The 14,383-nt window shown below is 50.2% G+C and overlaps 1 protein-coding gene across 5 annotated transcripts in view; it reads right to left on the minus strand.

Moving 5' to 3' along the window:
• Positions 1–5,576: 5,576 nt before the first annotated feature.
• The window catches only part of Marf1 (meiosis regulator and mRNA stability factor 1), a 50,906-nt gene continuing 42,099 nt past the window's right edge, over positions 5,577–14,383 (minus strand). For 4 of the 5 annotated variants that reach the window (XM_021231376.2, XM_040733428.1, XM_040733425.1 and 1 more), the window contains 4 exons: positions 12,060–12,120; positions 11,857–11,973; positions 9,948–10,118; positions 5,577–8,134 (listed from right to left, as the gene is read on the minus strand). In XM_021231376.2, coding sequence (XP_021087035.2) covers positions 7,893–8,134; positions 9,948–10,118; positions 11,857–11,973; positions 12,060–12,120 — 591 coding nt within the window. In that variant the 3' untranslated portion in view covers positions 5,577–7,892. Of the gene's footprint in view, positions 8,135–8,232; positions 8,319–9,947; positions 10,119–11,856; positions 11,974–12,059; positions 12,121–14,383 lie in introns of all 5 variants that reach the window. The other variant, XM_040733427.1, reaches the window with a different exon arrangement.

Raw genomic sequence — 14,383 nt, forward strand, 5'->3', positions numbered from 1 at the left:
TGAGAAAAGGATCCAGACCTCTTAATTCTCTTGCGTCCTACATGGTGACTGCCCATGCCACTGTTTCCCAGAATCCTCCTCGACTCCTAGTCCCACCTATCTTGTTCCCTATTGGCCAACAGTGCTTTATTCATCAACCAATAAGACAAACACACACAGAAGGACCTCCCCCATCACAAGCCTTACCTCCTGATGCAGAGACCGCAGGAGTTCCTTGGCTCCTCTCGCCACTGTCTCTGTTGGCTTGTCTCCTAGATCCTCACACACTGTCCCCCTGCCGAGGGCATCTGGGTTCCTCACCAGCCCTTCTTCCCAAGGTTCTGCCTCCAGATGGGTCGTGCTGTGCTCTGCAACGGAAGTGGTCTTTGCAGAGCACAGACGTAACGGGGCTGCTGCTTGAGGCCCTCCTGTGCCTTCCCACGGCCTTGGTGGGCGCATCCAGGGCCCCCGGCCAGATTTCTTAGGCCCACACAATCTAACCCTTCTGTCTACCCTCTTCCCAGTCCCTCGCCTTGGTTCACACTGACGTAAGGGAATGCAGACAGACTGAACGGGAGCCACTAGGGAAGAAGGCGGTCCCAGCAGAGGAGGAGGTGTTGTACAGCACCCAGGGTAGAAGCCAACACACCAGACAAGGAAAACTCTCTCTTCTTGCAACACTGCGTGGCAGTAGGGTTATCATTTCCAGTTGTAGATGGGGAAACTGAGGCTCAGAGTGGGGGAGCGATGAACTCAAAAGTCGTATAGCATGTAAGTGATGGGTTCAGGGACCAGGAGTCTTGCGCTGTCTATGTGAGTCAGTCAGTACCTGGCACTCATTTTATACATGTGGTTCCAGAAGCAGCATCAATAGCCTTGCTGTGAGGGACCAAAGGGAATTAACTCACGGCCGTGACAGCAGTGGAGCCTCAAAGGAACATTCCTTGGGGCATGACTCAGCTCACGCACAACGTGAGAAGCTGCAGTCCCACCGAGCACAGGGGACACCACCAGCCAGGACTCAGGCACCTGCCACTCATGGCTGGGCCGGAGTGCTGGGGCCAGCTGGCTTAAGGGGCGGACATCAGGCACGTTTCGGTTTGTGGGTGTGTGAGGCGATTCCATTGGTCAGTGCAGTCCTCCGGAGGTGCTGGGAAATGGAGTGTGTGCACCTTGGATCCTGGTGAGAGAGACAGAGGTCAGTGGGGAGCTCGGAATCAGAACTGGATTTCCTTGAATAGTGGCGTCAGCCAGAGAGACCGAGGCTTTACTGTGGAGCCATATTGCTCAGAGTTAAAGCCCTGTGGAGCTTCCCCTGAGTGAGCCCAGGACAATGTCTTCATTTCTCTGCACTTCCAGTATCTAGCATGTAAGGGACAGGAAGACGTAAGAGGACTGGGGGAGCTCAGAGTCGGGCATGTGATAAGGAACCTGCCATCAGCAAGTTTGCAGACACGAAGATAGAAATGTGTTTGCGGGGCTGTGGTCAGACCCAGCCGGCTTGCCCCTGGTTCGTAGCTGTGAGGGGGAGTGTGGACTGAGAAATGCTAAATAAAAACTGCTGTGCCCAAGTTGCAAAGATCCCCAGAGACCACCAGGAAGACAGACCCACCAAACTGCAAAAGCAAGGTTTTAATTGTTCATCCAACCATGACAGGACCCCGTCTGGATAGCTGTCACAGCAGCCTCCAGAGGGAGTGAAGTTCCCTGTCTACTGCTAGGTTTTAAAGACAAAAGTTACAGTAGGTATGGGTTGGTTGCTGATTGGTTGACATTTGGGAACAATTAGGAGAATTTCTCAAAGTCATATCTTGGCATGAAATACCTGTGTGCCAATTATTTTCATTGGTCAGTGCTGAGAGGGAAGATTCTGTGGTTTCTATGGCATTGTCTTGTTACTTGCAGGTGGGCTGTTGTTCATAGATACCAACAGTTTTCAGAACTTTGTCCTGGAGACTACAGGGGAGTCTCCCTTAGGTTTCTTTTGTGGCCAAACAGTTCCTGGGAACCAAGTATCTAGGAGGCTGGGGGGGAGGAGGGGGAGAATCTGGAGTTTCTTTGTGTTCAGTTTTGGCCCTAGGCTCAGGAGGCCAGGGAATCTGGAGTTTCCTTGTGTCATGTGCTGAATCAGAGGCCTACGTGTCTTTTCTGTAGCCTGTCATGGCTGCTAAGCAGGGGGCTGAGTGAGGGTCTGGTCCCTTTATTTCTAAATTATTAGAAATGAAACCTTTGAGTTTAGTTAACCCCTTTCAAAAACATTAAGAGAAAGACAGAGACACAGGATAGAGTCAGGAGGACAATTCAACGAATACTGAACGCCCCGAGTTTATTTTCCACCATTCTTAAATACCTTAACCAAAAAGGGGAACATGGTATCATGTATGCGGAACAAACAGACTTTCTTCCTCAGTTCTCCAAGGGTTCGGTAACCACACCTTAGATTCAATTTCTTGTGTCTGGCCTTGAGGGTCAAGAGTAGCACCACCTCATACCAAATCTGTTGTTATTTAGATAGGACACCCAAGGCCAAGATCAAGCATCCTACTGTATCCACCACGCCTTAGACCTTCAAGTCTTATGACTTACCAGGGACAGTTCTGAACTCTCCGACCTTGAGCCAAGATGAAGTGGAGCCATCTTTATGGACCCCGACACAGAGGGATGTTGTAGGGCGGCCTCGGATGATACAGCTCTGATACCAGCCAAGGCCCCATGCCATGAGCTTTCCCAAGATTTCTGCACATCCCCGTGATAACCTCTGAACCTCAGCATCTCCTGGGAGGGGATCCGCCACGTCTCTAGGTTCCTGCCCCTCGTGCAATCTGACGCAGGGCTCAGGCCCCTCTTCCCCACACAACCCAGGATCCAAAGTTGCATCAGGCCCCAGGACACACAGCAAATCTCCCAGAATGTGTATGAAAGCAGAAAGCTTTCTGCCACGGCCACCCGCATGGGAGGAGATCTCCTTTCTCCAACAGCTCGTCCGCCATCCTTGTCCTCCACCGACTTCCTTCCTGCTTAATCAGAACACCCTAGGGCAGGGTTCTAACACTGTGACCCATTAACGCAGTTCCTCGTGTTACGGTGACCCCAAGCATAAAATTAGTTTCATTGCTGCTCCGTAAACTGTAATTTTGCTGTTATGAATCAAGAGTGTAACTACCTGATATGTGACCCCCCGCAAAGAGGTCAAGACCCAGAGATTGAGAACCACTGCTCTAGACCCTTTCACACTTGGACAAACCCAAGGCTCCCTCTCCTCTAGAGGGACACTGAGACAAGCAGGTCCTGCCTGCTGTCAACCAACACCCCCCCCCGCGTGTTTTAGCAGCCATGACAGGCTACAGAAAAGACATGTAGGCATCTGACACAAGGAAACTCCAGATCCCCTGGCCTCCCGGAGCCTAGGGCCAAAACTGAACACAAAGAAACTCCAGATATCCCCCCCCCCCAGCCTCCTAGACACTTGGTTCCCAGGAACTGTTTGGCCACAAAAGAAACCTGAGGGAGACCAAAACCTCCTCTGTAGTCTCCAGGACAAAGTTCTGAAAACTATTGGTATCTATGAACAACAGGCCACCTGCAAGTAACAAGACAATGCCATAGAAACCACAGAATGTTCCCTCTCAGCACTGACCAATGAAAATAATTAGTACACCGGTATTTCATGCCAAGATATGACTTTGAGAAATTCTCCTAATTGTTCCCAAATGTCAACCAACCCATACCTACTGATATAATCCTATAACTTTTGTCTTTAAAGCCTTCCTCTGGAGATTGCTGCTTCAGCCAGCTAGACAAGGTCCCTGTCATGGTTGGATAAAATAAAACCTTGCTTTTACAATTCAGTGCGTCTGTCTCCTTGGTGGTCTTTGGGGATCCTCACAACTTGGGCACAACAGGAAGGAAGGTGCAAAGATTTCTCTCTTCCTTCCTCCTGTAATATTTAGGGCCTCATGAATTGTTATCCCTAAACCTGCTGTGGAACTAGAAGGTGCAGAGTCTGTAGGAATGTAGGAGGAGATCTCACATTCTATAGTTCAAATTTCTGAGGAAGGAATCGCAGGAATGAAAAGCTGTGGGTGGGCACTCTGTGCGCACACGCATGCACACACAGAAGACAGAGGTCAAAACTGGGTGTCTAATTACTCTCCACCTTGGTTTTTGAGACATCTCACTGAGCCTGGACCTTACCTGTGGCTAGACTGGGTGGCCAGTGAGCTGTAGGGCTCTCTGTCTCAGCTAGGGTGGCTGACCTGGCTGTCGCGCCCAGTATTTTAGGTGTGCGCCGGGGAATTCAGGTTCTCACGCTAGTGCAGCCAGCACCAGACGCACTGAGCCATCTCTCCAACTCCCTCAACTTTTCCTGCAAACTCTGCGGGGCTGAAAGGTGTTCGGAAGGCACTGCCCAGTGGTCTTTTGGAGCTTGTAACACTGACTCTCCCAAACACTGAGAAGCAACTTGTCTCTCTTCCCAGAAGAGGATAGGGTGAGGAGACTCACAGCTGAGCCTGCGAGGGAGGTGCTTCCTTTCTAGACGTGTTTACTGGGAAAGCACCTTGTCAGGAAGCACAAACCAGACAAACAGGAAGTGCCAATGTCTCCAAGAACAGCCCAGACTCCATCCTGACTCCCCACATGGGGAGCAGAAAGCAGGGCTGGAAAACACAGGTTGTATTTACACGGGACCAATAGCCAGCCCCTTGTCTCAGCCCCCGCAGTCCCCTGAATGCCACACCAGCTCTCCCCATGCATTCTGGGCGGGACTAGTTTGCCATGTAGCTGACATGTATTCTGGGCGGGACTACAGTTTGCCATGTAGCTGACATGTATTCTGGGTGGGACTACAGTTTGCCATGTAGCTGACATGTATTCTGGGCGGGACTACAGTTTGCCATGTAGCTGACATGTATTCTGGGGGGACTATAGTTTGCCATGTAGCTGACATGTATTCTGGGCGGGACTACAGTTTGCCATGTAGCTGACATGTATTCTGGGGGGACTATAGTTTGCCATGTAGCTGACATGTATTCTGGGCGGGACTACAGTTTGCCATGTAGCTGACATGACTTTCCCATCCTCTTGCCTCTGCCTCCAGAGTCCTAAAATGACCAATTATTTTATATGACGCTGGGATTTGAACCAGGGTTTCATGAATGCCGAGCTACCCGCACCTCTGGCTTACACACTCAGCATTTCAGGAGGGGTGAAAAGCTGAGGCCACCCAAAATGAGGGCAGACTGGCGCGAGGCCCTCAAGCCACACAAGCGGCCAGTCCCCACCCACAGCACACTCTAACTGCTGGGCCCAGCCCCCAGCCTACAGAATAAAGAGCCCAATCTCTGGACAGGAAATCCCACGAAACCCCACCCTCTCCCTGAGGAACTCTATAAAGCCCTGTATCCTGTTCACTTACCAGTTTCCTGAGCAGAGGCAGCCACCCTCCTGCCTTTTTCCCTCCCAGCAACTGTCTTGTGTGAGGCTGGCTGTGCGGTATGACTCTGTGACTGCCAGGGTGCCTTCTCCTTCTGAGCTGTAATGCTTAAAACTGGACTGTTTTTTAATCCGGCCCCACAAACAAGATCACTCATTACAGATGCTTGCTCACAAAGTTTATTGACATCTGTTTGGTCCCAACACACAAACAGCACTTGAACCACGGGGGTGGGGGGTTGGGGGGTGCTGTTCAAACAAAGTAGACGGTTAAGAAAAACATCTTGTCCCCCAAGCCTGATCACAAAATTAAAAAAAAAAGGGTGTGTGTGGGGGGTTTGGTGATAACTTTTTTAACAGACAGATCGAATCTCATCTTTCCACCCAGAAAGAGTCCCATCATCTCCACGTGCATACGCCACGCGTATCGTCCAAGCCTCTGGGTAAAGAGTGACTAGACAGACCACTGTGGGCACACCACAGACTCAATGTGCTCCCATTGAGTTTTCCTATCTTTACACAGCAATGGTTGGCCACACTCATCCCGGACGCGTGGGCAACTCCAGCAAATGGCAAAGGTACGTCCATTCACCGTACACAACTATTCTTTGTTGCCCACAGAACAAACTGACCTGGGAGATGGTTCCAGTGACTTTAGTGACACGTGGTGTTTTCAGACTTCACAGTCGCTTCTGCGTTTGCAAACCTGAAGTCTGAGCAGACAAGCTTATCCTTAGAATGTCTGTGAATAAAGGCAGCTCATGTTCTCAGCGCTAACTTTATTACATTGCTTAAAAGTCTTACAGAAATTGCACGTGCGCCATTTTACTTCCTGTGTTCTAACTCTGCAGAGGAAGTGCCTGCCATGAGGTCTTGAAGAGGAAGTGCCGCTGACCTGCACAGGAAGTACCTCCAGGCTTTGCAGAGTGTGGCAAGCCCGCAGAGCATTGCTAGTGCAGGTCCATCTTGGGTGTGTCATGTGCTGAGAACTGGGAGTCGCTAGCTTCATTTTGGCAACAAAAACCCAGTTGGTAAGAAAAAAATCTCTCTAGAGCCTTTAATTTTGTGACATTATATCAAAATGCTGGCTACAAAATCAGAATCCATTTTCTGGCTTTCTAGAAAAAAACAAAATATAAACACTTGCCATCAAAGAAACCATCTAATTAGTAGAAGACTGTGGGCCCATGGGTTCTTTCTGCTCTATGAATGGATCCGCCTCTTTTGCTCAACAAATACAACCTATTGTAAATGTCAGGTCTCTCTAGCAGGGGTGAGAGGCTACTCATAAGCAGATACTCAGGCACCCAGAGAGAAGGTCATTCCACAGGGCGGTACCCACAAAGGCTGGCTTTTCCCAAATGCCAACAGCCAACATCAGACACCACAAAAAACAAACAAAAAGACCAAAAAAAAAAAAAAAAAAACCACACACACAAAAAAAATCCACAAACACAAAAACCCAAATGTGCTTCCAATAGCGAGAAGTAACAGTAAAACCAGACGCTATTAAAAGACAACAAGAACTAACATGGACACAGATCTTCACACGCAGGGCTTCCCAGCTTTACAGCCAACTTTAAAATCACAACAACAAGGTTAGGCTGAGCAACCTTGGCCTTCACGTTCTAGACAGAACTGCAGTCTCTTCCTGTGGAGATGGTATCAAGCCCACAAGGCACCGACACTCAGCTGATTACAAGTTATGCATCCGATGCATAGTTTACAAAACTAGACTCTTTCCAGCACCACCTCTCAACACATAGCAATGTGTGCCGCCATTCAAATGCTGACTGCAGCTGCGTGACACCGAGACCATGTCCTTTCCTTAACCTGACCCCTGGCAAACTGGGATGGACGGAGAAGGGAGGCGGGAAACTCTCTAGAAAGCTCCTAAATGGAATCTCAAACGGACGCATTTTAAAAACTGGGATGAAGCCGCACTGGTCGACCACAGACATAGTTAAATAAAAAAACAAGGCACACCAACACGTCACCTGGAGACCAGGAACCATCCTACGTCAGCCTGAAAGCGGCTCTCCTGATGCTCACTCGTCACCCCGCTATGGGTGTGACCGACCCATAGGCTCACGGACGTGCTTGGCTCCTCCAATAACCACAACACCTTTTGCCTAAGCAAAAGACGGAGGTTGCTCAATGGGAGTTAAGCCACTTGCTGCTGAGTGATAATCACTACTCACTCCCTCCCACCAACCACATTTCATAATAATTTAGGAACATTTGGTAAATATTTTATGGATTCCTTAACAAAGGCCTTTCAAATAACTGGGGGAGGGGGGATGGACAAAGGAAGAAAAATTTCATCTGGAAGTTCAAAAGGAACACTGCCCGACGGACCCTCCATAAAAGTGGCTTCTGGGGTCAAGACAGAAAATGAGGTTTTTAAGCCCAGTTGTGTGTGTAGAGTCAGACAGGTTCTTATCCCCCCATCCTAACTTAATTCTGTGTTCAAACGGGAGTTAAAGCTTGGTTGAAGGAGCAAAGGAAAAGTTGGCTGCCAATTTGACTCTATTTTTGGGCTGCTTTTTGGCTGGGCTTCCCACTGTGTCCTTGCTGAAGAGTGGCTCGGGGGCTTCCACGGAGGAGCTGGGAGGGGCAGGGGCAGACGCCAGGCTGCAAGGTGAGCAGGAGCAGGGCAGGGTCTCCCCCTTCTTCCCTGGAACTGGGACTTCAGCCTTGTCTTCTTGGTTCAAAACAATTCCTAGAAAGTCAGAAGAGTAAACACGTTTAGTTCTAGGGCTCATAAGTAGTGGTTTTCAGTTCATCTGTGTTATAAAACAAAGGCTTTTAAAATCCTACCAGATCCAGGTGGCTTGTTATCTCAGCCCCAGGACGCTGAGACAGGATACCCAGTTCCAGGCCAGCTGCGGCTACATGCCATGACACTGTCTCAAATAACAACAAAACAAGCTAACTGTGGTGGCGCACGCCTTTTATTCCAGCACTCAGGAGGCAGAGGCAGGCGGATCTGAGATTGAGGGCAGCCTGGTCTACAAAGCAATTCCCAGGACAGCCAGGGCTACACAGAGAAACCCTGTCTCGAAAAAACCAAAACAAGCAAACCCACCACCGAAATATCACATTTAATGTTACAATTTAGATATTAGCTACGTGGCCAATAGTATGTCACAAAAAGTCAAATATTTATAAATGACAGATCACTTCTCTTTGGATTGCAAATTTTAGACAGGTCGTGTTTGGCTACCTATCACAGGCTAGTTTTTATTCCTTAAGACTCTCTGATCCTTCAGTCCTCCTCTGGTGACCAAAGACTCGTAGGCCTCATGTGAACTTTCCGAGGCAGCAGGGACCTTAGTGAGTGAGCACCTACCCACTCTTATGGTGATATCTTGCTTGTACAAATAAGCCTGTCTGGGGGTCAGGGAATGGAGCTTGCCACTGGCTAACCGTAGAGGCCTGGAGGTCTGTACAGACAGGCAGGAAGCGAGACAGCCTGGCAGAAACAGTGTCCCTCTCTTGTCTGCTGAGATGCCTAGGAGGTGAGGTGTGCTGTGGCCGCTCCTTCTCTCTGGTCTCTCAGCGTTTCCCTCTGCATCTGACTCTGGCCTTTTATTACCTAGACCAGTTAAGAACTCCGTTTACCAGCACTACTCAGCAGTAAGAAACAATGACATACTAAAATTCGCAGGCAAATAGAACTAGAAAAAAACCATCCTAGATCTCTGTGAGTTAGAGGCCAGCCTGGTCTGCAAGACCTAGTTCCAGGACAGCCTCCAAAGCCACAGAGAAACCCTGTCTCGAAAAAGCCAAAACTAAATAAATAAATAAATAAATAAAATAAAAAATAAAACCATCCTAAGTGAGGTAAGAAAACTGAATGGACCTCACACCAGGCTGGCCCTAAGTTAGGATGTTAAGAGGTCAACTTTCAGCCAGGCACGGCGGCGTACAACTTTAGTCCCAGCACTCAGGAGGCAGAGGCAGGTGGATCTCTGTGAGTTCAAAGCCAGCCTGGTCTACAAAACAAGTTCCAGTGTGAGACCCTGTCTGTTTTGGAAAAACAAACAAACAAACAAACAAAACCAAAACAACAACAATAAAAAAGGTCAGTCAGTTTTCTTGCCTTTCAGGTCACAGGATATAGACTCCAGGGCCTCAAACCATAGCTGCCTTTCTCAGAGCAACTTTCTAAAGCCCTAGGTTGTGTAGCAGGTGACAGGTGTGGTGTGAGGAGCAGCTGAACCTCAGACATTGTGGGAAGGTCAGAAGTCCCAGAGGACCCGAGCTAGGACTCATTATTCCAATGCTCTTCCACAGCCCAGTGACACTGGCCTCAACTTCAGACTGTTTACACATCCTGATGTGTACGCCCTGACTTACTCATCCTTTTAGTCAAAGCCCAGCGAGGAGAGGAAGCGCCTGAGTGAGCAGCACAAGTACCTGTCTGCCTGAAACAGTGTCACCTTCTGTTGTCCCCCAGGCACCTTCTACACTGGCATCATGGGTCATTGGCTAAATTCACAGACAAGTACCCCGCACACAGTGTCACCTACCCAGAGGCTCTTGAGGGTGTTCCTCAAACTGGATGAGATCAGCAGACTGCAGGATGACGGGATCTGGTCTTAGCTGAGGGGGTGGCAGGCACGAAGGGACAGGAGCACAGAGGAGGTCCACAGGGGAGCTGCTGGTCAGCTGCAGGAGCTCCTGCTCCATCTGGCTGGGCCCTGCAGAGAAGGCAGGCAGCTTCAGTCAGCATGGGCACAAAGGTCTGCCCCCGAGGCTTGCCTCAGCCCCAGAAGTCAGCATGAAGGATTCTGGCATTCATTGTGTGTGTACATATATAATGCATACATTTTATATATGTATATATTATATATGTAAGTCAGCATGAAGGATTCAAGCACTCGTTATGTGTGTATACATATGAAATAAACAACAACAACAAAGCCATTATCAGGAGAACCCTGAAAAACAATATACCAAGCCAACAGTCTGCTGAAGACTTGTGTTCTTAAGAGCACTGGTCTCAGCTGGCGGTGGTGGTGCAACCCCCTAATCCCAGCACTCGGGAGGCAGAAGCAGGTGGATCTCTGAGTCTGAGGCCAGCCTGGTCTACAAAGCTACACAAAGAAAGCCTGTCTCGGGGGCTGGAGAGATGGCTCAGTGGTTAAGAGCACTGACTGCTTTTTCAGAGGACCTGGGTTCAATCCCCAGCACCCACATGGCAACTCACAACTGTCTGTAATTCCAGTTCCAGAGGACCTGACACCCACAGCAAAGCACCAACGCATATAAAACAAAAATTAGTAAATTTAAGAAAGAAGAAACCCCGTCTCGAAAAACCAAAACAAACCACTGATCTCGGAGGAGTGGGAGGATGGGAGGGAGAGGGAACTGGGATTGGTATGTAAAATAAGATCATTTTTAATTTAAATAAATTTTAAAAAGAGCATTGCGCTCTCAAGAGGCCTTTTTGGAAAAGGGCCTTTGGAGGAGAAACACCACTGCTGAAGGCTGGGGCAGTGGAAGGAGCCAGGGCAGGAATCAGTGTCAGACGCCGGGAACAGCTGTTCTCTAAGCACAGAGATCCTCCTGGTTCTCGGTGCTGGGTGCGACCCCTCTACAGTCAGCTGTGGGGTCAAGTCTGCAGGCTCTGGAGTGGCTTCTGCATACAGCTGTCCTTCAGTTACCTACAAGAGCGCTTCCGTGCCGCTGTATGTCACACCCGTGGTCGGGTCTCAGCCCTTTTCCTCACCAGGCATGTGTGCTGGGTCCTTTCCAAATCTAGTCTGGCAAGAGCCCCAATGACCCGGCTCGGCACAGCCCACCAACCTCGGTACCTGTCATGCTGAGCAGGCTTCAGCAGAATCCTACTGAGAGCGTCGCACGAAGTCACCCACCCTTCCATCCTCCTCTGTCCACCCTTCCTGGCATCTGTCTAGGTCTTTGGGGCTGGGCTCTTTCCTTCTGTCACCACAGTTTTAAATGGTCATTTTACAGAAGAGAGCAAACAGAGCTGGGATTCTGTAAGAGTCGCACTTAGCCAATCATTCAACACGACCACATGTAGATCTGTTGCTAACTGCACACCAAATGCACTAGGAAAGGGGGAGTACGTAGGTTGGAGGGATGCTCAGCTTGAGCCCTTGCTACTCTCGCAAAGACCTGGGTTTGGGTCCCGGCAGGCACACTGTGGCTCACAAGCGTCAGTAACTCCTGTTTCAGGACATCCCAGGCCCTCTTCTGGCCCCCTCAGCCACCAGGCAGGCACACACAGTGCACAGTTACACGAGGGCAAAATACTCAGACACACAGAAATGAACAGCATCTAATTGTTTCATGGCGGTGTCACCTGAATGAAACCGCCTGCTGTCCTCTTCCCTGCAGGTGTCTCACCCCAAGCCTCCTTCTGGAGCTTCAAGGCTCTCCCTACTTTGTTGCTTTTCTGCCAGTACCTAGTACCTGTTCTGAGCTGGAGCTCCGATGCTCTGAGGGGTTCCGGCACCTCCAGGAGCTGCCTGCTGACTGCAGGCTGGTCGTCATGACTGGCAGGGAAAAGGCCAAGGGAGCTTAGCTGATCTAGAGGAAAGAGCATCCATCAGAGAGAAGGTCAGTGAGAAACCACGACGGAGTCAGGGGATGGACGGATGAATGGGCTCACTTACTTTTCATGTCGTTTTTTAACACCACAATTCTCTTATGACCGTGTCCTTTTATCCAGACCACCTGCGCAAAGACAGACACCTGGTTAAGCAGTGGACGAGGAGGGGAGGACATGACACTCAGGAGAGAGGACATGACACTCAGGAGAGAGGACATGACACTCAGGAGAGAGAGGACATGACACTCAGGAGAGAGGGGACATGACACTCAGGAGAGAGGAGGACATGACACTCAGGAGAGAGGACATGACACTCAGGAGAGGGGACAGGACACTCAGGAGAGAGGGGACATGACACTCAGGAGAGAGGAGGACATGACACTCAGGAGAGAGGACATGACACTCAGGAGAGAGGACATGACACTCAGGAGAGGGGACAGGACACTCAGGAGAGGGGACATGACACTCAGGAGAGAGGACATGACACTCAGGAGAGAGGACATGACACTCAGGAGAGGGGACATGACACTCAGGAGAGAGAGGAGGACATGACACTCAGGAGAGAGAGGACATGACACTCAGGAGAGAGGACATGACACTCAGGAGAGAGGACATGACACTCAGGAGAGAGAGGACATGACACTCAGGAGAGAGAGGACATGACACTCAGGAGAGAGGGGACATGACACTCAGGAGAGAGGGGACAGGACACTCAGGAGAGAGGACATGACACTCAGGAGAGAGGACAGGACACTCAGGAGAGAGGGGACATGACACTCAGGAGAGAGAGGAGGACAGGACACTCAGGAGAGAGGACATGACACTCAGGAGAGAGAGGAGGACATGACACTCAGGAGAGAGGACATGACACTCAGGAGAGAGAGGAGGACAGGACACTCAGGAGAGAGGACATGACACTCAGGAGAGAGGACATGACACTCAGGAGAGAGAGGAGGACATGACACTCAGGAGAGAGAGGAGGACATGACACTCAGGAGAGAGAGGAGGACAGGACACTCAGGAGAGAGAGGAGGACAGGACACTCAGGAGAGAGAGGAGGACAGGACACTCAGGAGAGAGAGGAGGACAGGACACTCAGGAGAGAGGACATGACACTCAGGAGAGAGAGGAGGACAGGACACTCAGGAGAGAGGACATGACACTCAGGAGAGAGAGGAGGACAGGACACTCAGGAGAGAGGACATGACACTCAGGAGAGAGAGGAGGACATGACACTCAGGAGAGAGAGGAGGACAGGACACTCAGGAGAGAGGACATGACACTCAGGAGAGAGGACATGACACTCAGGAGAGAGAGGAGGACAGGACACTCAGGAGAGAGGACATGACACTCAGGAGAGAGAGGAGGACAGGACACTCAGGAGAGAGGACATGACACTCAGGAGAGAGAGGAGGACAGGACACTCAGGAGAGAGAGGAGGACAGGACACTCAGGAGAGAGGACATGACACTCAGAAGAGAGAGGAGGACATGACACTCAGGAGAGAGGACATGACACTCAGGAGAGAGAGGAGGACAGGACACTCAGGAGAGAGAGGACATGACACTCAGGAGAGAGGACATGACACTCAGGAGAGAGGACATGACACTCAGGAGAGAGGACATGACACTCAGGAGAGAGAGGAGGACAGGACACTCAGGAGAGAGGACATGACACTCAGGAGAGAGAGGAGGACAGGACACTCAGGAGAGAGGACATGACACTCAGGAGAGAGAGGAGGACATGACACTCAGGAGAGAGGACAGGACACTCAGGAGAGAGGACATGACACTCAGGAGAGAGGACATGACACTCAGGAGAGAGAGGAGGACAGGACACTCAGGAGAGAGGACATGACACTCAGGAGAGAGAGGAGGACATGACACTCAGGAGAGAGGAGGACAGGACACTCAGGAGGGTGGGGCTTCTGTCCCTGCTTCTCACACAGCAGCGTCAGAACTCAACAGCTTTTCTACAAGCTTTAAAAAGGACAGAAACACACCTCCATCCCAGAAAAAGATGAGCAACCAGAATTCACAAGACACAGGGTTAAAAGGACTTACGACTCTTCAGTAATGCCTACCATAGCTTTGGGACTCAAGTCCAGAAACTTCCCATATGGGAGAACTTACATTTCTAATAGAAACTGAACTCAATCTCAAAGGATGGCATCTCTCAGACTCTTCAACTAACTGCTGATCCTGAGGGAAAGCAGTAGCTCTGATCTGGTGGTTCTGCTCCCCACCTCAGCCAGGTCAGGGTGGGAGTAGGCTGTGGTCACAGGCATCCCCACCTGAGAGCTCTCCAAACCTGTCCTCAGCTTCCAGGCATTTTTCTACTGGGTCATCAGAGGCTGAGTACCCTCCGTCTCTAAAGCTTGGAATCACA

This window comes from Mesocricetus auratus, unplaced genomic scaffold (assembly GCF_017639785.1).
Source record: "Mesocricetus auratus isolate SY011 unplaced genomic scaffold, BCM_Maur_2.0 Super-Scaffold_100031, whole genome shotgun sequence".
NCBI lineage: Eukaryota > Metazoa > Chordata > Mammalia > Rodentia > Cricetidae > Mesocricetus > Mesocricetus auratus.